Consider the following 22,822-nt stretch of genomic DNA (forward strand, 5'->3'; position numbering starts at 1 on the left):
AGGACACCTTACAAAAGTAATGTCAATTACTTGATCAGCAACCACTGAATTGTGGCCTTACTTCACTGTCACAGAAAAATCTTTGTCCTCTGGTTGCTGATCTGTAGTATTTATGTTCTTGTGAAGAAGGAAAAAGGAGGAAGCACAATAAGGAAGAGGAAAAAAGAACATTTGGGCTGAGAAACTGGAACTGAGCAGGCTCTTATCACAGCAGCTGGACTTAATCTTACTGAAACCAGCAAGTTTAAGGCTTGTTTTTAATGTAAGGTAGTTGCCCAGTTCGTTAAATATGTGTATCTTTGTAAAACAAGAACAAATGAATGCAAGTGATGAATGTAAATGCTCTGGGTGGGAGGTTTCAGTTGGGTATTTTTCTGCAAAAAGATACCCAAGAGAAGTCACAGAAAGAAATGAAAAATTTGGGACAGCCTGAAGAAGCCCATACCTCAAAAGCAGCTTTCACCCCTTGGCACATCTGCACTCTTTCAAGAGAGGCAGGGCCACACCAGCTGTTTAGGGTGACAGACCTGGCTTCTCTTAAATAGTCCACAAAGAACAACTCCAACCTGGAGATGATACAATCTTCTTGTCTTCCAAGCACCTGTTACAGCTTTGATCGTCTTCAGTGTCCTCACTAACATCAGCTCAAGGCTCAGGGACAGTCATACAGAACAAACAGAAGGTTAAGAAACATTAGCAGATGAACAGAGCATACAACAGATAATAAATACACTGCTTTGTAAACTCATACTATGCACACGCTTGAACACTGTGTCGTTCCCAACCTTCCCATTTCAGAAAGGATATAGCTGAAAAAGGTCAGAGAAACTAACAAGGACTGCCAAAAAAATAACGAAGAATAACTAAGTGGTTGAGGACCACTCAGCATGCAAAAGGATGTCAAGGAGTAATAAGCCAGAGATCCATAAAATGAGTAGCGTGGACACCATGAGTGGCCATAGTTTTCTGTGTGAGAACAAAAGGTTGTAAAATTAAATTAGCAGTGGGCAGGTTTTAAAGAAAACATGCTTCTTCACTAAATATACAGCTGGGCCAGAAATACCTTTGACAACTTACGAAGTGCCTCGTGCACACTAAAACTTTCTGTGGTCTAAAGGGGCAACCAGGTATGTTCATGGAAAAGACATCCACCGGAAATAATAAATAAGTGCACAGACTCCTTGCCTTCCTCCATAGGTCCCTGCAAGACAAATTGGTGGAGATGAGAAAACATTCTGCGCAGCAAGCTGAAGCAACAACCTTTATCCCCACACTTCTGCTAGGCATCCGCTGCTGTTTTACCTTCCCCTCCCCGCAATGCCCCCTGAGCCGCTGCACCGCAGGAACACCAGCCCTGGGCCTGCCTTAAGTGTCCCCTTTTTAAATTCAGTCCTGGGCTGCCGAGTCAACTTGACCGAGCGTCGCCAAAGGGCTCGGGGGGCACAAGTTTGGGCCCCAGCTGCTGGCTTGCCGATCCCGGGCCCGGCCCCCCGCTCCGCCAGGGCCCCGACCGGTGGGCGGGCGAGCCGGACGGGGCGGGGCGGGGCGGCGGCCCCTCCGCGGGTGCGGCCCCTCCGCGGGTGTCCCCGCCCGCCGGCTGAGGCTGCGGTCCCGCCCCGGGGCTGGCGCTGCGGCGCGGCTCGGGCCCAATAGCGGCCGGGGCGGTAATGGCGGGGCGGGGCGGTGTGGTCTGCGCGGTCTGCGCCTGGCCAGCCGACGGCCGGGCAGTGGCGCCGATTAAACACAGCCGGGGCGGTGGGGTGGGGGAGTGGAGATGGCGCTGACAGCGGGGAGGCGGCGGCAGGATCTGGACAACGTGAGTGCGGGCCTGCGCGGCGGGCGGGAGCGGAGCGGGGCCGGCCGCGGAGCGGGGCCGGCCGGTGGCTCCTCCTGGGGTGGGAGGCCCGGCTGCCGTTACCGGTGGGCGCTGCTGGGGGAGCGCCTCGCTTTCTGTTTCGTCTTCTCCTGCCGCTTCTTTCTGCTGGCTTCTGCACTGGCGCTGAAGCTTCATTTTCCTCTTCCGGGGGGAGCAGCCGGCCGCGGCGTCTCGTAAATGGCCGTTTCGGAAGTAAGGAGGCCGCCGGGGCCGCTGCCTGGCCGGGCCGCCGCCCCCCCGCGCTGCCTGCGGGCAGGGGCCGCTGTCCTTCCCCAGCCCTGCTTCAGATACCCCCGAGTAGCCTGGGTGTGGGGTTGTCTTTAATCGAGGGTGCTCGGGTAGCTTGTTTAGTTCTTCTGGGTTATTTTTTCCACAGGCAGATCCCGTAAATGTACTCTTTGGTTTCTGTGCTGTGCGCTGGCGTGACGACGGCGTTTTTCTGTTGGGGTGTTTCCCGCTCCCCGCAGCTGGAAGCCTGCGCGGGCAGGGCTTGCTGCCTGTGGCTCTGCCTGTTCCTGCTTGCCCTCCTCCGCCTCCTCCTGGTCCTGGGCCGCTGCGGCGGTGGTCACGTGCTGGAAGTGGATCAGGGAGCCGAGAGGCTGAAGCGTTAACCTGTGCTTATGGTAACATCAGTGCCTAACAGAAGGCCCATTTTTGTAAGGCGTTTTGGCTTTGACAGCAGCGGTTTTGGCTCATCTTCATTAAATGAAACCTGTGTTTGATCTAATTAGGACACTTACTGGATTGTCTTAATGTCAGATTAACTGTGTGGCATTATCATCTCTCTTGCTTTAATTCCTCTCCTCCCCACGTTGCCTGTAATATCCTACTTGGGCAGGTCATGTCATCCAGCACTTCCTAACGCTAGCTGTGTTTCAGGATGTAAAGATGGGTTGTAGCCAGTCTTGCAGTAAGTAACGTGGTCAGATGTGTTCTGATAAAGCTCCACCTGTGAAGGAGTGTGCTGATCTGTTATGGTATTGCAGAAGTGGTGAGTTTACCTGTTCTCATGAGACAAAGAATATTGTCCAAAGGAGGATCACTGTCTCTGTGGGAGGTGTGAGCTGGTAACTCTGCTATTGATTCTGTGACGGGGAAGAATGAGGCTGCTGAAGTGCCTGTCCTGCACAGTTGCTTTCAGAGTTTAAAATTATACCTGGGCCCTGAAAATGGAGGATGAGGGACAGAGGGCATCTTTGTACTCTTTTTTTTTCTGGACTCCAATGTCAGTGACATAAGAGGAGTCCTACTTGTAAACCTTTAGGCCTGCAGTAAAAGGTCATTTTACCAGGCAGGTATTTCAGCAAGAGTTGTTTGCAGCCAAAGACTAGGCTAATTAAAAGGTATCAAATAGGTGAAGGAGGCCTGTTCACACTCCTCTATGGTTGGGTAAGTGTGGCATTCACAGTACTAAAATAAAACTGATTGCTGGCTGAAATAACCCTTGATGACTAGTTCCTTTACTATAGGCAGCTGTCTGTAGGTGAAATACACTGGGGAGCCAATCTACATTGTCCTGGTTAATATGAGGTATAAACCTAGGTCTAATCTTAACTTCTTTCTCTCTCTTCTTGTGCTAGTGTCTAGAAGAATTATATGCCTCATTTGTCCTGAGGCTTGTGCTGCTTTCTGCCATGGCAAGGGGCCGTCCTCCATTTAAAACCAGTAAATATCTCAGTGAACCCTGGCATGTCTCTTTGAATAGCCACAAGTCTGGAGTAAGATGGGGTCTGCCGCTGTCTTCTTATTCTGGGCTGTGATTGGTATCACTCAGGAGAAGAGCAGTCAACACTTGATTGGGAATCTTGAGCTACTTTATCTTTTGAAGCAAGCAAGTCATAGCATGGGACATAACAGGATGCCAAGATGGAAACTTGAGCAGTCTGAGCATTCATGGTAGCTGTGTATGTTCACCTTAAGATGTATTGAATGACTCTGGCCTGGAAGGAGCAGAGATGCATAGCACTAGGGCAAGTTCTGTGTCCACAAGGAAAGGTTCTTCCCTCCACCCATACTTAGTTTTTACCTTTTACTTAAAATGTAAAAGGTACTTCTGGAAACTTACATAGCCAAAACATCCCAGCTGAATGTGAAGTCAAAGCCCTGACACTTGGTACCAACATGACAAGTAAGGGCTGGATGCTCTCTAGTGAAAGCAGAGAATGTCTTGTCCAGCACTTGGTAGCATCATCTTCCTTCCCCCTGTGAACTGCTGCTGCTTTCTTGTCTGAGTTCAGCTCGAACTACTGCTGCTGGTGCGTTGACATGTCAGTAGCTGAATCACTTGCAGCTGTTACTGGTGCACTGCAGCTTTGTTATTGCCTCTAACTGTAGTTGGACAGAAGTAAGAATAACGAGGATTTTTGCAGTACCTGTATAAAGTATGCGAGACAGACTTTGTCACTTTTTCCACCTTTTCATGTAAACATACTAATACTTGTGGTGTCTCTCAGGAGTGCTGCTCAAATACTTGTAATACACTCTAAAGACTAAAGTTCCTGAAGACTCATTGTGATTCTGGAACGTAGATTAGTGTTGGATTCCTCAGGGACTAAGTTCTCACATAAAGATGTGATGAGAGTTTGCCTAGAACTTAAGAGCTTGTCTTAAGATGCTAACCTAGTATTTTTTTCCCAAAGCTTGATTTGCTAACAGGAAATTGCTGAAACTTTGTACTTTACTTTTAGAGCTTACCTGTTGTTACTCTTTGCCCTCCCCTTCTGTTCCAGGGTTCCTTGGAAATAACACAGAGTTTGGAAGATGATCCTCTACTGGATGCACCACTTATTTCATCTCATACATTACATTCCCAACTGAGGCCAAGATTTCATGCTATCCCAGCAGTTCTCTTTGCCAATTTTCTGTTGCTAATACATGTAAGTTTAAGAAGCGTGATTTCCTTATGAAAACTTGCTGTCTCTATTCTGAGTTCTTACTGTTCACGTGGACAGGATTCTCCTGAGATTTGCATACACTGTTCTTCCAGACCAGTGAAGTCCTATTTGCCAGTGATTTTTGATAATGTATATGCTGCTTGATACTTGATGTGTTCTCATTCGGATTGTATGTTGGCATTAACATGATACAACACATCTTGTTAGGAAGAAAAGCCTTTTAAATAGTAGTTCTTCCGTGCTAATGGAAATGTACTTTTAAAATAATATTACTGCTGTAGAAATGCTTATACTAGTTAGAGAGCTAAGATAATTTTGATGCCATGCCTTCTGGAGGCTGGACTTAATTTCACAGAGTAGACTTAAGGTATTTCTTATGGTAACTAAACAAGTAAAGTTGGACTTCCTCCTGGGGTTTTGCATGGTAGTGGATGGAGAGAGAAAGGAATCCAGAAGTTTTATTTCCTCTGACAGACTGACTGGTTAAGGGTGAAAAGCACAAATCTTGTACCTAACAGTATGAAGGCCTTTTTAAGGCTGGTAGGCAGGAGTAGAGAGACTCCTGCCTAGTAGTGAGTTTATCCTCAATAAGATGAAGAGGCTAATTGTTGCTTGTGAGCATGTGGAAACCAAACATGAAGAAGGAAAGGTGAAGGGCTCTGATCCTAAGATGTAACTGAAATGGTACTTGCATGGTGCTTAGGGACATGGTTTAGTGGTGGACTTGGTAGTGTTAGGTAAATGTTTGGAATTGATGATCTTAAGGCTCTTTTCCAACCTAAATGATTCTATAATGCCACTAATACTGACCTGAAGATAGTATGTGTATAAAGCCAGGGAGTGCACAAGACGTGTATATGTGTGTTGCTAGCCACTTTTAGAGCTTTATTTGATCTCAAGCAAAAAAATACTGTGTCCAGTGCTCGGTAAAATGTACTCTCTGCCAGAACTTTAAGCACATACCAACTTCTAAGGGTCTTTCTTTGGACAGCTGCATGAAGCTGTTCTAACAGTATGCCCTAACCTTCTAATTTTGGAAGTAAATGTTTTGTGGGCCTCTTAGTAATATCAAGAAACGTCTGTCACTTCTGTCTGTCAAGTAGACTTAGGAAAGGCTTCTGTTCTGCTGAATAAACTACCAGAATTCCCAGTGGAAACTGCGTATCCAGCCTTGTTCCCTTCCCTTTCCAGAAGAACCCTAGTGCCATCCCATTAGGAGGCACTTGAAGTATGTATTACAAAGGTAGACACTGCTATTGGTAGTAGAGCAGTAAATGTTTTTCTGCCTAGCCTTGGGACCTTACTATCTACTATTGTAACTGATGTAGCCAAATGTCAGTCACCTAGATGCTAGGAAACTGCTTCCTCTTCTGTCCCCACCACTTCTCTCCTGCAAATGGAGAGAAGCATGGGCAGGTGAAGAGAGTGAAAACTGCTGAGGCCTCTGTGAGCGCACACTTTCTGAGGTAAAGTCTTGCTGCTGTTGGTGAACCTCCTGCAGTGGCCCATTGGTCCTTGGAGCAGAATTGAGAAGTATCCTTTTCTGTTGGTGAAATACAACATTATAATTGCCACATGAAATGGTGCTGTCTCTTTTTGAAAAGATGGATGGGAAAAACAGGCTCATTGGCTTTCCTTCCCCGCTGCTTCTGCAAACATGCACAAACCTTGTGGAACATGGAGACACCAGGTTAGCTTCTAATGCACAGCCTGCTAAAGGGGCAAGTATCCTGGAGAAGTTAAACTACTGAAGTATTATGCAGTAGAGCTGCAATGCATCTCTAGTGTAATTTGTATGTAACTTGGAATATTTCTGCTCCACCCTCCTGTGCCAAGAAATGGAGTTAGGTAGCAAATAACTGCTTCAGTGCAGCTGCCTAGTTACATACAATTCTGGAGTGTGTGGGCAGGATATGCTGGAGTGTGGTGAGGCTGGGTTTTTGAGTGGCTTTCCTTTTGCCAAGCCTTGCTTTTCTGCGGGCTTCTGGCTCCTATCAGCAGACTCTGGAGAGCAATGTGAAGTATACACGCTAGAAATAATTCCTTTATATTAACCCTGTCTTTCCTTAATCCTCTCTGTATTTGCACATAGATAAAACTGAACTTATATACTACTCTTTAAGAATAGTATTTTGTATATAAAAATCCCCTGTACTGGGGTGAAGCACCTGTTGTTGGACTGCCCTAAAAAAGCAAAACATATTTAATAAATGCAACTCTTAATGCCAGCTGTTTCCTCTTGTATACACTGCTGTAGTAGATTAGTAGAGCTGCAATGCTAGGCCATTCCTGCTTGCATCAGTTTAATATAGCCATTTTTTGTACTGAAATAGATTCCTAACACCTGGAGGGAGTAGAACTAGATGTGTTAACTGTTTCTAAATGTCAAACCAAACGATAAATGGACCAAATAAAGTATGGGTTAGCTGGATTATTCTTAGCTTTGTAAGAAAAGGTAAAATAGTAAAGAAATGTTTTGTTGCTAAACCTCCCTCTTATTTAACTTCTTAATTTAGCTGCTTAACCCATCTCAAGATAATTTAGGATTTAATTTGCATTTGAAGTAATGGTCTTATGGATAATACAGGACACACTCTTTTTTTCCTCCCACCTTTTACCCTGTCTGTCCTCTATAATGTCTCTCTTAGGTATTGATGATTGTGTGAAAATTATTCCCCCTTCTCCCTCCTTCCCCAATTACCTAACTGTTCACGAGAGCAAGCTAAGGGTAGTGATTCTGCAAGGTTACTTTCTGTGAAGAAAGTTGCTTTAGAAATTACAAAAATATGAAAAATAAAGGGAGTAAGAAGGGAGTGGTTGGCTTTTAGATGTGCATAGAATTAAGTATGGAAACAAAACTAGAAAATGAAAATTGGACACTTTACTCCATCTTCAGTTCTGATGTTTCTATTGGTTATGATATACAGAACACTGGACACTTTTTAAGCTAAGTCTGTTAGCGGTATTAGACTTCTGCAGACTTGAGGCAAATTGATTTTTTTGTTGTTGTGTATAGAAGCTCTCAATTTACTTCTGTATTGGTAGGAGTTGGGTTTGTTTTCAGTTCTGTTTTTAAAATGTTCTTATTCTGTAGAATGAACCAGGATGAGAAAGTATCGCTTTCTTGTTCACTGAATGAAAGCAGTAGAGACTATTTTCTATGACAAAAACATTCTATAAAGATTAAAGAAGCCCTATGTGCATACATATATCCCAAATAATGTGCACCCAAGACTCTGCCTTCTAGTTGGCCAAAAGATTGCTGATGCTCACTGCCAATGCTGAAAACTTGGAAAAAAGTCTAGAAGACAGGAAAAGTTATGGCATAATGGCACTAGTCTGAAAGGATAAGTGTATATACAATCTGACTGACTATAGTCTGGTCATTCTGACATAAGTTCTGAGCAAAATAGAAAAAATCTGATAGTAAATACACTAAAGAATGATTACCAACTGGCAAAGACGTTAATTCATTTTTTAAGTTACTATGATGATGTTTCACTTTTTTCTATTGTCATAACCTGGAGATTGTCTTCAATGGATATAGTAAAGGGTTGATTTTCAATTATGAAATGTCAATTTAAAGAAATGTAGACTATACCAATAAGATAGGAGTCTGTCCTGCAGAGCAGTGGCAAGTGTAATTGAGTCTAAAGATGTGATTTCTTTTTTTTTTAAGGGAGTATAAATCAAGTTCCCCTTAAAGTAACAATACATAGTAAAGAGGGACCAGAAATAAGATAAATCCACTATGAGGAGGAGACTTGGAAGAGTGAAACTGAATTAGAGTAAATTTTGAGAAGAGTGGTGATTCTCATCTCTCTTCTGCTGGAGGCTGGTTGCCCTCCTGGAAGGCAATCTTACTTCTTAGCAATTTTGGTCATCGGTATGTTCCCAGAATAACATGTATTGGTTGTAGTAAGTGTCCAATGTTTTATACATTATCTTGGCTCTAATAAAATCAATTTGGAAAGTAATGCATAGTGAATAAATTACATAACCCTGTCTTTTGTAGCTAGTTGTTGACTTTGAGTGTTTTTTCTCCTTTTCTCTTCCAGGTTGTTTTTGTTGTTCTAGCATTTTTAGCAGCTATGTTTTGTTCTTACCCCAATCCAAATCAGGATAAGTGCCCTGGGAACTATACTCACCCACTTAAAGTGCAGACTGTCATAATCATTGCAAAAGTAATTCTGTGGATTCTGCATGTTATTTTTGAACGATATATCCAGCACCACCACAGTAAAGTCAGAAGCAGAGGTTACTTCTCAATATACCGATCAACAAGACATCTAAAAAGGCTTCCACTGCTGATACACTCCACAGGTGAAGTGAACTTATTTTCCTGTTTTTTTTCTTCTAAAGCTTTAACTAGACACAATAAAAGACTGAACATTTTTATATATAAATGTATATTATATATTATGAACTTTAAAAAACCTGCCTGTGAGTATTTATAAATGATACTTATTTTGGTCGGATGGACCTCCTGACTGACCTTTTTGCCCTGCCAGATGCATGTTGTAAAGAACTTTGTAGTGGAAAGATGCCCACAAGTGTGAGGTTCATGAAAATATCTATTTGTTTGCATCTACTTTTCAGCTGTAAAATGTTCAGCCAGCAAGGTCTGTCTTTGCAAATTGACATGACTAGCAGCCATCATAATTTGTGTAGTCAGATATGTGGCAGGACTGCTAGTTCTTCCAGGAACTGTGCTACTCTTTTCAAGTTCAGCAATTCACGTTGAAACAAATGAATTGCCTGTTGCTCAACAGCTATCTGAAATCAGTAAAGTAAGCAATTTTCTGATCTTCAGTGGGCTATATGTGACATTCAGCTCTACTCTGACTGCCTTTTTCTACTTTCTGTGGACAAAAGGTGGTGTATGGGAGTGGTTTAATAGTATATGTTCTAGGTTATATCACTGGCCAGTGAAGGTGAAAGAAGTCTTGATACAATTAGCTTGTGTAGCTTTCAGAAACTACTTCAACAAATCCAAAATCTATCTGACTTGAGGGGATTTTTCACACAGAAATAGCAGTGAAAATGGAAACAAGGGTGGCTTTCACAGTATTTTTGCCTTTTATAGAAGAGAAGTGGGATTATAAATCGTCTGAATAACTGGACTAGAACTTTCTCCAGAGTTCATGTTAGAAGGTCTGCTTTATATAAAACGCTAGCTTTCTTTCCACCTAGTCACTAAAAGAGCTAGTCAGCTTGATGAATGTGCAAAACTTCAGGCTCTGGCCACTAGATAGAGCTCTGAAGATGAAGATGTGTTTGGAGTGCAGTGACAAAATCAGGCTACAGCAGGCTTAAGGTGCTTCAAAAGAGTACATTGCAATAGGCAGAAATAGTCCTTTTAATCTGGAATACTTAGCCCTGTCTTCAGTCTTAGATGGAGCCCACTTCTCCCCTACCAGACAAATGGGGCATGTTTTCAGGTGCAATCAGTTGTGTGCTGTAGATTTTTTTGATATAGACCATTGTAGTTCAGAAGGTAGGTAGCTTCATTACTGGAAACTCCCTGCCATGCTAGTTGCTGCTGATACCACTTCCATCCTGACAGTTCAGTTGCCTAATGCAGTATGAAAGAACTGTACAGTTCCATAGCAATGTTAATGATCTCAATATGCTACTGCTTTGATACACTGTTTATAGTATGTCTACAGGAAAGAAAAGAATGTTTCATCCTCTGTGTTGGAGAAAAGGGTGTGTAAAGACTTAAGAATGCTTGTTAGGTCTGTAACTCAACACTTGCTCTCCTTGACTAATTGTGCTCTTTCAGTTAAACTTTCAGTAACTTGTAAGTATTAAAATAATAGCTAGGCAACAGGATGCCTATGCAAGTATCTCCTTGTGAAAGGAAGGTGTCTGTGTGTTTTGCTCTGTTAGCCTCATTTAAATACACTCAAATCCACCACTTGAAGGAAAGCACCTTCCTTGAGTTGACTGATATGACCTCTTAGGAATTGAAATAAATGAATAGTGTCCAGGCAGTTCTGGGAATGAGTAGCAGCAACAAAGCTAGAAACTGTTTAAGCCCACACGTGTATAATTAGGTATTTCCAGTGCATTTCTTCCACTCTTGTTTTTATATCTGAAAAATCTACAAGAAAACTCATCATTCTCTACCATTACTGTCAAATGCTGAAATGAAACCTTATTTTGCTGTGAGCAGTGTAAGCTTGCATCATCTGTGTTAAGGAAATTAGCAAAAGAGGCGAGTATGGGGTGGAATGGAAAAGTATTACTGAAGTGTTGCAGCCTAATGCAGACACTGGGGTTAAGAGAGTACTACGTTATTTTCAACAGCTAGTGAAGCTTTTACACCTGTAAAATATAACATTTGTTTTCTAGGTAATGCAGCCCTGCTTTTGATTCTGTCAATGCAGCATTCCTTTCCTGATCGCAGTAAAGTGTACCTGTATCTTATCCTGGGAGTCCTGGGCCTGGAGCTGATTAGCTCCCTGACATGCTTAGTGATTTACACAGGTGAGAGGCAATTTTTGCCTTACTGAGTGAGACTTACTATAGCTGCTGCTGAACTGTTTTGTTTGCCCTCACAGTAGCTCACTTGGGGTACCCCAAGACACTTAACTGCAACTATAAATACAGAATGATTCTGTACTTGTAGAAGGAGATCTAAGGCAAATCCAAAACAAATGGGGAGGTTGTCAGGCCTGATTTAGTATCCAAGTGCTGCTAAATGAAAGCTCTGTGTTACCTCAAAGCTGTCAGTCCAGTGAAGTGGCAAAAAATGCAGAATTGTTGCAAATGTGTCCTGTGAACAGGCTTGTCTGTTTAGCAGTGTGTTCTCAAATGTGTGCACTACAAGCTGTGAAGCAGTAAGAGTTCACTAGCTTAATCAGAACTTCTGGGATTTACAGGTGGGACTTGCATAGTTGATAGTGTGATTGTGACTTACTCTCCAGACTCTTCCTTTTTCCCCGGTCTTACCCCAAAAGCTTCAGTTCCCCTTTATCTCTAAAATGGAAGATTCCCTTTAATGAATGTTTAAAAAAAAAAAGATGGCTTTTGGAATCTGTGCTAATACTAAAATAGGATACTGCCGCATAAAATGGTGCGGTTTTGCTTTGTGCTGTCACTGTTGGCTTGTAAGGTTATCTGCTTTTAGTTTTGGTGTAATTTATCAAGACTTTATAAACCTCTTTCCATTAAACTATTGCAGAACTATCTAAAGTGTTGATTAATAAATGCTTTGAACCAGATAGTTTTCTCTGATCTTACCTTAGAAACTATTTGGGTTTGTGGCTTGCATTAACTTGAACATAACTGGGTTGGAAAAAACCAAACCACTGAAAAGGTGCCAGACACTAAAAAACTGCAATTTTTGTTGCCTGAAGAAAACTAGAGATGTGTACTGTGAACTCCACATCTGTTTAAATGACATGTAGTTCCTGCTCTTGAGTTAGATAGTTTATATACCTGCTTCTCAGGTGCTGCTTTCTGATCATTTGCAGCTACAAACACGGAGCTGACACCTTAGCTAAGTAGCCTCAATAGCACTGGTTTCTCTGGAGGTGGGGGGAGCAAAACCAATGGGCAAAACTTAGTTTGCTCCTGATCTCTAATCAAACAGGAGGAAAGAGTGTGGAAGTACCTCCTTCAGGACTTCATGAAACTTAAAACTTAAAGCCATTTTCTGTGGAGGTCAGTATTTGTGTTAATCTGACTATATTTGTGATTTTATAATTAGTGATTAATCTAGGATGTATTTTCTTTTGGAGAATAAAACTTTGTTCTTAGTAATGTAATGATGCACAGAGAAATACTGCCAAGTAGCATGGTCATGTAGGACATAAAATCTCTTCTTGACTCTCCAGCAACAACACTGAAATCTAAATGCAACCAGAAATAAGGTTCCAGCTCTAAACTACGTCCTTGTCTTACCACTGTGCAGAGGCCTGAATGCTGTAGGCTTGTCAGGCTTTCCCCTGAATGGGCCAGCATGGCTCAAGCAGACTGACTGTCCTCTGGAGGGATAAAGGCAATGATGAGGGAACACAAACATGGCAGTCCTAGAGAACTATTCTAAGAATGCTGGAGATCATCCCTTCTTTGCATACGCATACTTACTTTCCTGGGAAACTCAGGAAATTAGAGATAAATTGCAAAACTTTAGCAGAATGTCAGGAATTCCAGTGAAACACTATTTCTTACCCTGAGGCCTCTTGGAGCTCAAAGAGCTACATTGTGTGTGTCTCTTACCCTGGCAGAAAAGGATAAGCAACTGCAAGAAAGGTGACCTTCATAGTAGTAAGGTCTGAGCCTGGACTTCCATAAGAACTATTAAACTATCTTTCTGGTTATTTGTCACCAAAAGGATCGTGTTTTCTGGCTTGTACTGTGCCAGTTCCTGTGCTCATGAAATCCGTTAACCAACTTACGCTAGGAAGTTGTGGGGTGCAAAGTTTTGCTTTCCAGTTGGCTTGAAGAAGGGTCCAGTGAGTCCTGGAGCCGAGGTGAAGGAGGAGCAGAGCTGCATTGCTAGGAAGAGTAAGACAGTTTCTTTTGGCAACAGCTACCTTATTTCCTCAGCAGCCCCAAGACAACAGTCTAAACTTCATTCTCTAAAGCTTGGTGTGGAAAACTAGGGTTAATTTTTATGTAACTTAACACTTGCCTCAAGACAGGCAACGTGAGGTTGCCTTTTCCTGCGCATAGTGTAACTTGTTTTCTTGTTTTCCATCCCAATACATGTTGAGGTAAGCTAAGAGACTGCATGCAGGTCTGTCTTATGTATGTAGTGGTGGTTTTAACATTTTAAGCATCAAACTAAAGCTCTACTCAAGCAAAGCAAATGTATTTGGCTAGTTTTGAAAATGGTGTGAGATTCTGTAGTAATAGTGACACTCAGATACTTTTTTTTTTTCTCTCAAGCAGAGTATGTGACTGGATGGAAGTATGAAGCTGCTTTAGTAGGATAATTTTAAGGGCAGTCCTCTCTGCCTAGGGTTAGAGTGCCCCTCTCCAAAGCAAGCACTTAGCAGGTACCACTTACTGTTAAAATAGTATCAGCTAATGTAGCTGAGCAACAATGGGGAGATAAAGGTCACTTTACACTAGCAACTCATGATCAACCCCTTGTGTTAGTATATTACTCCTAAATTTTGGAGGGAAGGTAGCACCAGTTCATGTGTTGTTTCTCCATGGTGGAATAATTATTTATTGAATGAGGCATAATTGCTTGTCTATAGAAGGTTCACATACCTGACTTACTTTCATTTAAATATTACTGCCTCACAAATTAAAGTGGTGGCATGGAATACCTGATTGCAGTTTTAGATATTTCTTCTTGCTTGTTGGAGCTGTTTTATGAATCATATGATGCCCAATGTCCTGTGAAGTACTACTGCCTATCTAAAAATTATTCAGCAGCATATGTATATATAGCTGCAGGATGCAGAAGCAGGGCTTTGGAAATCTACAAGGAATTGCTGTGATTGACCTATAACACACTTGACATACATAAATTGTTCAAGTGAGGTAAATGTGCATGGAATGAAGTATGATATAGCTATAAATGTCATTTTAATGTTGTAAGTTTGTTACTGATAGGATAGGGAGTCAAGCTTTAAAAGGTCTACTAAATATATGTATCTAATGACTTTCTTACATACTTCTAATATCACTTGAATAAAAGACTAACATTCCCACAAATAATGCATGTTGGTAATTCCCCATCTATTCCTTTGTGACTTTATTTGTAGAGGAATACCATCACAAAAATAACTAACCTTTGAGCCTAACTTGTAGTTAACCTCTGGGGAGGGTCTTAGCATGGTTTTAGCAGGGTGGCCTGTAGTAAACCCCATCATATTATTGACTTGTAAGGACAGTCTTTCTCTGGGGCAGTGCTGTGGATTTCTCACAGAGCTGGATTCGCAGTGTTTTTAGTGGCCTTAGATGTATTGCTTTACAAGCAGACTTAACTGCAGCGTCCTGAATGCATACTCTGGATCTCTTGGCACATTCCCTCAATCAGGATCTGGTATTGAATGGCTTTAAATATTTTCAGCTTCCTTCCAGAAATAATGCAGAGAATGCCTACAGCTTCTCCCACCCATCCCCATTCTATATCTGTTCAAATGTGAAGTTTTTCACGGGTGCTCAAGAATGACTTCTGCCCAAGAATTATTTTGATAGTCAACATTGCAAGGTTCACAGTGTGAAGCTGATCACAGAGCTACTCTGGTTTGAACACTTAATGGCTTTCTGTAGCAAGTCTGCCCTAGTTTTAGAGCAGGCAGACAAGCTGCTGCTTTGTTGCAGGTAGTCTAGTTAAAATAGTTATTTATCAAAGAGCTGAAGTCAGAAGTTCTGACCTAGATACTAGTATCAAAACTTTCTACAACTCTTTTTATGGCATGCTGCTTAATTTATGGCCTGGATTTGGAGACTGAATCTCAGTAGCCTCTCCAAGGCAACTGAGGTTTTGTCTTCTTTTAGGTGACAGATTAAACTTTGCAAATGTTAAGCAGTATGTTCAAGCTTCCCCATTCAGGTCTTCACTTCCCTGTGGTCTTTTAAGCAGTGGGGCTGAGGAGAGAGAAGAGGAAAAAAACAAAACAAAAACCCAACAAAACCACCAAACCACCACTAACTTATAATCAAAGCCATTCCAGAAATGAGCAGAGATAGATTTTTTTTTTTTGCTTTTCTTTCCTTCTGTCCCACTCCTCAGATTGCCTTGTCTTTCCATCTCCTACCCTAAGGCAATCTTATCTGTTACAGATTTTTTGTTTTTAACTTGGAGCCTGGTGACAAAGCTTTTCTCTTTTTTGGTTGCTTTTCAACTAATTTATAAAACTTTGTTGCAGTGAAAATAAGCAACTTCAATCGTGCGAAGCCAAGACCTGACATAATTGAAGAAGAAAAGATGTATGCCTACCCTAGTCACATTACCTCAGAAATTGGATTCAGGTAAGATTTTCTGTATTAATCTTGTACTATGTTCAGCCACGGTACATAGGTAACACTGACTAATGTAATTGCATTAATCTCTGTAGACTTGCATATAATCTTAAATCTATCAACCAAAGCAGAGGTGGGAATAATAGTTCTTAAGGAAACTATGCTTAAGGCTGCCATTTTACAGGCACAGATGAGAAGCAGCACAGTCTTGTATTTTCTGTGTACTAATGGCAACTTGTTATGATACAGAAATCCTCAAACACAAGGACAGAAATGATTTGACCATTTATGGCTGGTTGTATGAATCTTTAATGTGCTATAAATAATTGTGCTTAGTCTGGTTTAGTTGACTTTATATGGGAGTTTGAGGAAAGATACTAGTGTCTTACACTGTTACTTACAGTATCCCTATAGAAGCCTAGCTTCTTCAACCAGTTGTTTCAGGGAAGGCAATATATTGTGGGCAGTTGACAGATGAAGAAAACTCTGTGGTTTTGTTCTGTGCTAGCAGTTGGACATGAGATTCCAGCAAGGGATTCCGGTTTGGGAAGGAACTTTAAAAGGGTGTGGGGCACTTAAGAGGTAAAGTTCTCAGTGAGATGGTGATCTCACTGAAAATAATACAACATTAACTTCACAAGCACTGAGATTTATTTCTTGTTTGTCCTTTCTGTACCTTCTGACTGCTTGAACATCTTCCAGTTGGCTGAAATGAATCTGGTATCACTTAACAAAAAAGTCATCAAAATTAACATGGATTTCCATATAAAAATTTTTTTAGAAATTTTCTGATACAGTGTGAATTGCTTATGTATGTGTGCCTTAGTAAAAAGTTGAAGTGCAGAGATGACTAATGCTTTGGCACTTCCCCTTGTGTCACATATGCAGCATGCGCATGCTTTTATGGGACTTGGAAGTAGATGTCCAGGTTACAGGAAGGATTTGGAGTTGTCTTGAATTTGATACAATATCTGACTTCCATCTTGATATAAACACCATGGTGAATGCATGGTGGACCTTATTCCTTCCACATCCAGCTTCTCCCCTGAGAAATTCTAAAATGCCCAGGGATTGAGTCTGCAACAATGACCAGCTGAGGAAAAGACTGATTATTTCTGATTAAAGAGTGCAAACTTCCTGTGAGAACTGATTGCAAAACAGTTATTTTAATTTAGCTCTATACAACTCTGACTCTCTTTCCCTTGAGAATTAAGGTCTATTGAAAAGTGAATCCTGTCAGCCCTTCAGTTGACCCTGGTTATAAGAATGTTTTTTGAGTATTATGACCTCTGCAACCTAAGCTACTGATCAGGACCTCTTATGGTCCTTTAAGTTGGTAGGGCAACTGGTTAAGGTTGCAAGCTTTCCGTCTACAAAACTTCTTTTCTTTATTTTTTCCAGTTTAACTGCAGCAGGTTTTGAATTGGACCTAAGCTTTTTTCTCCTCTAGCTATCCTCAGCACTTTCTAAGAACCATGAAAAGGGTAGTAATGTTACACAAAATGCTGCTGAGAAACAACTTTCTAAGCTCCAAGATGTTCACATGTATACTAAGAGGACAGATTCCCAAGTCAGCTAGGAAGAAATAATGTGTAAGGGAAAACTGGAATATGCTCAGGGATTAGTACTTGTTCTTGCTGTATTCTTAAAAGTTCCTAATTATAGATTTGACAAAATTCTGTACTTTTACAGATTCTTCTCAACTAACTTGGCTTTACTTAATGTTACAGTGTTATTATCCCAGTTAAAAGGAGGGATGTCTGAAAGCTAGAGATACTTTAAGTGGGAGGTTAGCTATAGATGAGGTGGTAGATCTGAAATAGCACAACTGTGTGGTGCTGATGCTGTTATGGTATTGGTGACAGATAATATTGCTGTATATAGTAATATATCATGTATGCTACTACAGGTTAATAAATTTCTGTCTTAAACAGCTTATGATCCCCAGCTGAATAAAAATATTGTGCCTGCTTACAACAAGCTTCCTAATGTTTTTGGAAAAGGTGCCACAGATTTCTCGGTACAATTGCCTGGCTCACTAAATTTGTTTGTTAAACAGTAAGAACCCTTACACTACTACAACTTCCCTGTAACTGTCTAGCAGGAAATATGTAACTTGATTATGTATAGATGGCATGAAGTTTAGCCAGACACTTTTCTTTTCCTGCCTTCTCATGCAAAATGGAGACTAAACATAAAGGTGTTGTAGCTTGCTGCCTCCCCTCAAGAGTTAGTTGAGATCAACAAAAGTAAAACTGAAGGAAGTAACTTAAGTATTTGTTAATTAGCTCTGACATTTTGTATGCTAGAAAGCTGCTGTCACTTATTGAAACCCATATTCACTTTTGTTTCAAGGGAAAACTCAAGTTTAGAAGAGATAGTTGAGAAGCAAGGAGATGTAATAGAATATCTTCAGCGACACAATGCACTGCTCAGCAAGAGACTATTGGCACTAACATCTCAGCAAATCAAAACTTAACAGCGTTTGGAAAACTGCTGGAGCTCCAGAGGGAACATGAGATAATGTAATACTGAGACTGATTTGTACAGATGACTCTTCTTCAATCATCTTTCACACTTTGAAATAGAAGTTAAGCTGGAAGGATGAGCTCTGCATGCACTATAAACCTATTATGACTGGACACTGGCTTTCTTCAAATCATCAGTTCTGAATAAAGTTCTGGAGCTTCAAGGATTTGTAATTACTAATAGGTTAAAGTTGGACCTGAGGTAATGGTTTAACTTTGTTCAGTTGTTGCTATCTTGTACTGTATCCTTTAAGCTTCAAACTACCAAAGTATTTTATATTTCTAGAATACAAATCTGTTCTCTAGAAAAAAAAAAATCTGACACTGCAAAGGATGTCTTTTTGGTGTGTAGTGCTGAAGCTGAGACTAGATGTGTTCTGTTACTGAGTCGCATTACTTCTGGTGTTAGAGGTGGTGTGCTTCAATAATCCTATACAAAGTAGATACTTGCTTTCTAGATCTGTCTCCTTTTCTCCTCTGTCAAGAAAAGGAATTAAACTGTTGCTTGTGCCAGTGGGGAGATTTGGCATCCAATTTAGGATTTAAAAAGAAAAAAGTGATGGGTGCCCTAGAATGACAAATCTCACATATAAGTGTGGGGTACAAAACAATGTCATAAGCAATTTGAGGAGTTGTTCAGAATTCTGGCTTTAAAACCTCTAAGATCTTCAGGGCCGATGACTTTCCTGTTACTAGGAGTCTGTGTCAGCTCATCAAAAAGATTCCGACTCTGCTAACTGAACTAACCTAATACTAAAATAATTCAGAGCAATCTTTTTTTCACTGACCTAGTGACTAACTTGTGTTGAATGGATTTAAAGATCCTGTTAAAGATGCATGTTACATGCACCCTTGCTCTTTACTTTGACTCTTCAGAAAATATCAGCATCTTGATTCAAAAGCTAAAACGGTGTATGTGGGGAGGTGAAAAGCAGCAGAAGACAGAGGTCTTCTAGAAGTTGGAAAAACAAAAATTTTTGTTCCCGTTTCCTGGGTTTGTTGGGAAGGTTGGTGAAAGAACCATTCTGTTGTGGGTACTACTTTGTCTACCAATGTAGACCAAGAATTATTTCAGAAGCCAATACCTCTGTGGGGACAGGGTAATCAATAGTCAAAACTGTGTGAAAGGCTCTTGTGAGGAGTCGTCTTGTAGTTGAATGTAAGAATAACAAAAGAAAATTAATCCATCCTACTTTAGTCCGAGGGGACAACTTTAGAAATAACTAAAATGTTTAGTGTGCAACACACATGGGGGTTGTTTCATTTAAAGGAAAACAGTAAATATTGGAGGTTTTGCTGCTATCTTAACACTAGGCTGTTCTCCTTAACTGTTGTTTCTTGAAAATGCAGCCAGGATTTTATAGTATACATGTAAGAAACACAGATGTTTTTGGTTTTAGAACTCAGGTTTTGATGTGATTGTGTATATCAATTTATATAATTTCTATGAAAAGCAGTAAAACGTGACTGTGAAGTTCATGCACAATAAATGCAACTAAGGAAAAGTGTGAATTCTGTCATTTTAAGCTCTTGTACAGCTGGTGAAAGCTATTCTACTGGGCAACCTGTGCAGATTCTCTTGTGCTGAAGTTCTTGCAACACAGTTTTGGCACTTAAAACTAGCCAAAAACTGTTAGACAAGGATAGCTGTGCGCTCGTTTTGAATCTTTGTTTTATTCTCTTTACTGGGTAATGTTTTTCCATTGCACTTCAGACTTTCCCTACTACTCCTGTTTCTCTCCAACATAGAGGAATAGGCGGTATATTGTAGCAGAACAACTTTACAGTATGAGGGCATTGCTCATACCCTCCTCCTCCTTCGTGACTGCTTAACGTAAAACTTGGATTAACCAGCAATAGCGCTTTCCGTGGAACATGGCAGCTGAAAAGCAAAGTGCAGGTTGCTCTGTGTGAACATGCACCTCTCCTCCCCTTTGCGTTTCATAGCGCTTCCGAAGTACACTAATCATTAACAACTTGCAGCAACGCCTCCCCCATTTTTATGCCTTTATCATACTCTCTTGTTTTCTTAGTATCTGGGGGAAAAAAAAGCAGCTTTTCACACTTGTACAGTTTCCAAATAGGAGCTAGCTCTCTCTGCTACTCCCTCTGAACACTTTCTAACCTTGGCCTGTGGTAGGACTACAACAAAGGGCCCAGTAGGAGCTGTGGGAGCAGGGCCAGAACTGCACAGGCCAGTGTGTATCAGCCCTGAACGCCGTGCCAGCAACCCCGCCCCAGAGGTGCAGGCACAACTGCCTCTGCCCTGTTCCCAGGCAGAGGTGCTCCCCAGCCCTGCCTTCCACACATTCCCCCTGGCCGCAAGGTGCCCGGTGACACTGTGCCCGTTGTGATGGTGTGCTGTGGCGTGGCTGGGCCTGCTGGGTGTCGTAGGCCTGCGTGGTGGTGCCTGGCCACACCAGCGCAGCTGCCCTGAGTTAGGGGAAGGTCCCACCAGTGCTGCCTGGGGCCCAGCAGCCTTGTCCCAGGACCAAGCCTGGTCTGGCAGCAGAGCTGGTCAGGGAGATTCAGGTGAGCAAGCTTGTGCTCCTCAAAACGCAGTGTAAAAGGCGCAAATGGCTGCTGTTGTGCAATCGAGAGAAGGCTCAGCCGTGGCCTTGCTGCATCTGACACGCCACAGCTCTGAAGTTGGAGGCTGAGTCCTAATTTTTCTGGTTATGCTGCATCTTGCTTACCAGAAACCTGTGTGCCGGTGCTAGGCTTGGCGCTGCTGTGGTAATGCTGTCTGACTAGCTTCAGAGCGACCCTCGATCCGTCCGCAGTGCTACAGCCCGGGTGACTGGCCCTGCGGCATCGGCACCTGGTCACAGGCTGGATCTGACTGTCTGAAATAACATCCATAAGTGTGCTGCACACTCAGTAAGCAGTAATGCATTATGTCGGAGTTTCAGGGATTAAAAGAAGTATCGCCTTGTGAACACAGTGGTTGCATGTGCTCTGCTGCAAAGCAGCACTTTGCTAACCACCAACACAGCCTTCCTTGGGCGTGGTGTGGCAAACCTGCACATAGGTGAGTATGTGTGAATCTGAACAGCTGAAGAAATTGGTGATGCTCCTTATGTAATTACAGCTGCTGAAATGCATAAATGTTTGCAGATCTATGGTCATGGTAAGAGCTAGTGGATTGCAACTGGGGCAGCAAGAGGGTAATGAAAAAGAAGGGATGTCTCCTAGTATATGTTGCAACTGTATGTTAAAAAAAGTATTATATTTTTTATTTTGTTTTTCTTATTTGGTTTTTACCCCAGTAGCTTTATGTTTCTGTTGAAAAACAATGTATATATTTTTCAGGTTTGGGAAAACCAGTGTTTCAGACTCCCTAAGAAACATAACAGACTGAGGGGTTGCCCAAAAACTGTTCACATCGTGGATTTTTAATAATTTCTAGATGAAATGCTGAAATGTGCTAAATATTTTGTACACATGAAAGAAATGTGATGATCTCTTGTGAACGCACATCATACATGAGGGAAAAACTCTCAGTTGCTATTTATATTTTGTCTTTCTGAACAGCTCATAATGGAAGTTCTACATAAACACTTTAGTATTTCATTTCACAAAGGAAATCACTGATTGTAAAAGATTTTAACGGGATTTTCATGCTTTAAGTTTCCATACGAATATGCAGTTAAGCAGGCTTTCTCCGCTGAAGGTCAGTCTTAATCTAAAAAAGAAAGCTGTATCAAGGACCGAAGGCACTTGGACAACTGAACCCTGAGGTAACTCGAGAGATGTCAGAAAACATCCTCAGGGTTGGGATGAGTTAGGCTTTTAGGCATTATTGCTAACTAAAGACACAGGTTGAGCTGTTTGTGCTGTTGGAGTGTTTCCCACTTTGCACAAATAGTTTACAGCTGATCACTAGCAAGAAAGATAAAGGCCATCACAGTAAGGAGAGATCAGTATGCTAATTGTGCTTGTCTGATGATAGTCAAACATTTGAAACTTATTTACCATACTAATGCTTCTCCTGATGGATGTTGATATAAATCTTATGTCACCCTTAGCAAAGTTTGGCTTTGTGTGTACAGGCACTGAGATATTTATAGCATATGTATGTGGTGTAAGGGAAATATTTCCAGTCTTTATTCTTCTATAACTTCCTTTTTTCCATACTGGAAAGGGAAGAGGTGAATTGTTTATTATCCTTTGGGAACGCACTAATCTGCTGTTTCTCACCACAGCCTTACATTTACCTCTATTTCCTGTTGCCCTGCTGTTACATCATTTTGTATTTCACTCTAAAATAGCTAATAAAAGACTTAATGAAACTGACTTTCAAATAAAATTTAAATTTTTCCCACATAACAGCTATCTATAAGACAAGGAGTTAGTTCTAAGTTTCAGCAACTCATGTCTTGCCTCTCAGTTTGAGGTCTGAATCTACCTTTGGATCAAGTCTTGATTGTTAGATTGCACCTATGTAAACATCAATTCTGATTTTCCATACACAGCAATTTGTATTCATACAAACTTCCTTTAAATGTACACTCATACCTGTACGTGGAGAGTTCGGTCAGCTCAGCTGTTGTAAGTGTCCAAATGCTTCATATTTATATATGTAATCA

General features: G+C 41.5%; 1 protein-coding gene across 5 annotated transcripts; it reads left to right on the plus strand.

Annotated features, from left to right (window-relative positions):
• Positions 1 to 1,683: 1,683 nt before the first annotated feature.
• On the plus strand, positions 1,684 to 19,745 carry TMEM192 (transmembrane protein 192). 5 transcript variants are annotated; one of them, XM_074866548.1, is made up of 7 exons: positions 1,771 to 1,816; positions 2,253 to 2,499; positions 4,606 to 4,752; positions 8,829 to 9,093; positions 11,128 to 11,262; positions 15,612 to 15,714; positions 18,061 to 19,745. In XM_074866548.1, the coding sequence occupies exons 2-7, from the start codon at positions 2,497 to 2,499 to the stop codon at positions 18,182 to 18,184; spliced, it is 777 nt and encodes a 258-aa protein (XP_074722649.1). In that variant the 5' UTR covers positions 1,771 to 1,816; positions 2,253 to 2,496; the 3' UTR covers positions 18,185 to 19,745. The 5 variants fall into 5 exon arrangements, with proteins under 5 accessions (XP_074722650.1, XP_074722648.1, XP_074722651.1 ...); XM_074866549.1 differs by lacking the exons at positions 2,253 to 2,499; positions 18,061 to 19,745 and adding an exon at positions 16,214 to 16,437 and having other exon boundaries at positions 1,684 to 1,816; XM_074866547.1 differs by lacking the exon at positions 2,253 to 2,499 and having other exon boundaries at positions 1,686 to 1,816; positions 11,137 to 11,262.
• Positions 19,746 to 22,822: the final 3,077 nt, after the last annotated feature.

The sequence above is a fragment of the Strix uralensis genome, chromosome 4 (assembly GCF_047716275.1).
Source record: "Strix uralensis isolate ZFMK-TIS-50842 chromosome 4, bStrUra1, whole genome shotgun sequence".
NCBI classification, from domain to species: Eukaryota; Metazoa; Chordata; class Aves; order Strigiformes; family Strigidae; genus Strix; species Strix uralensis.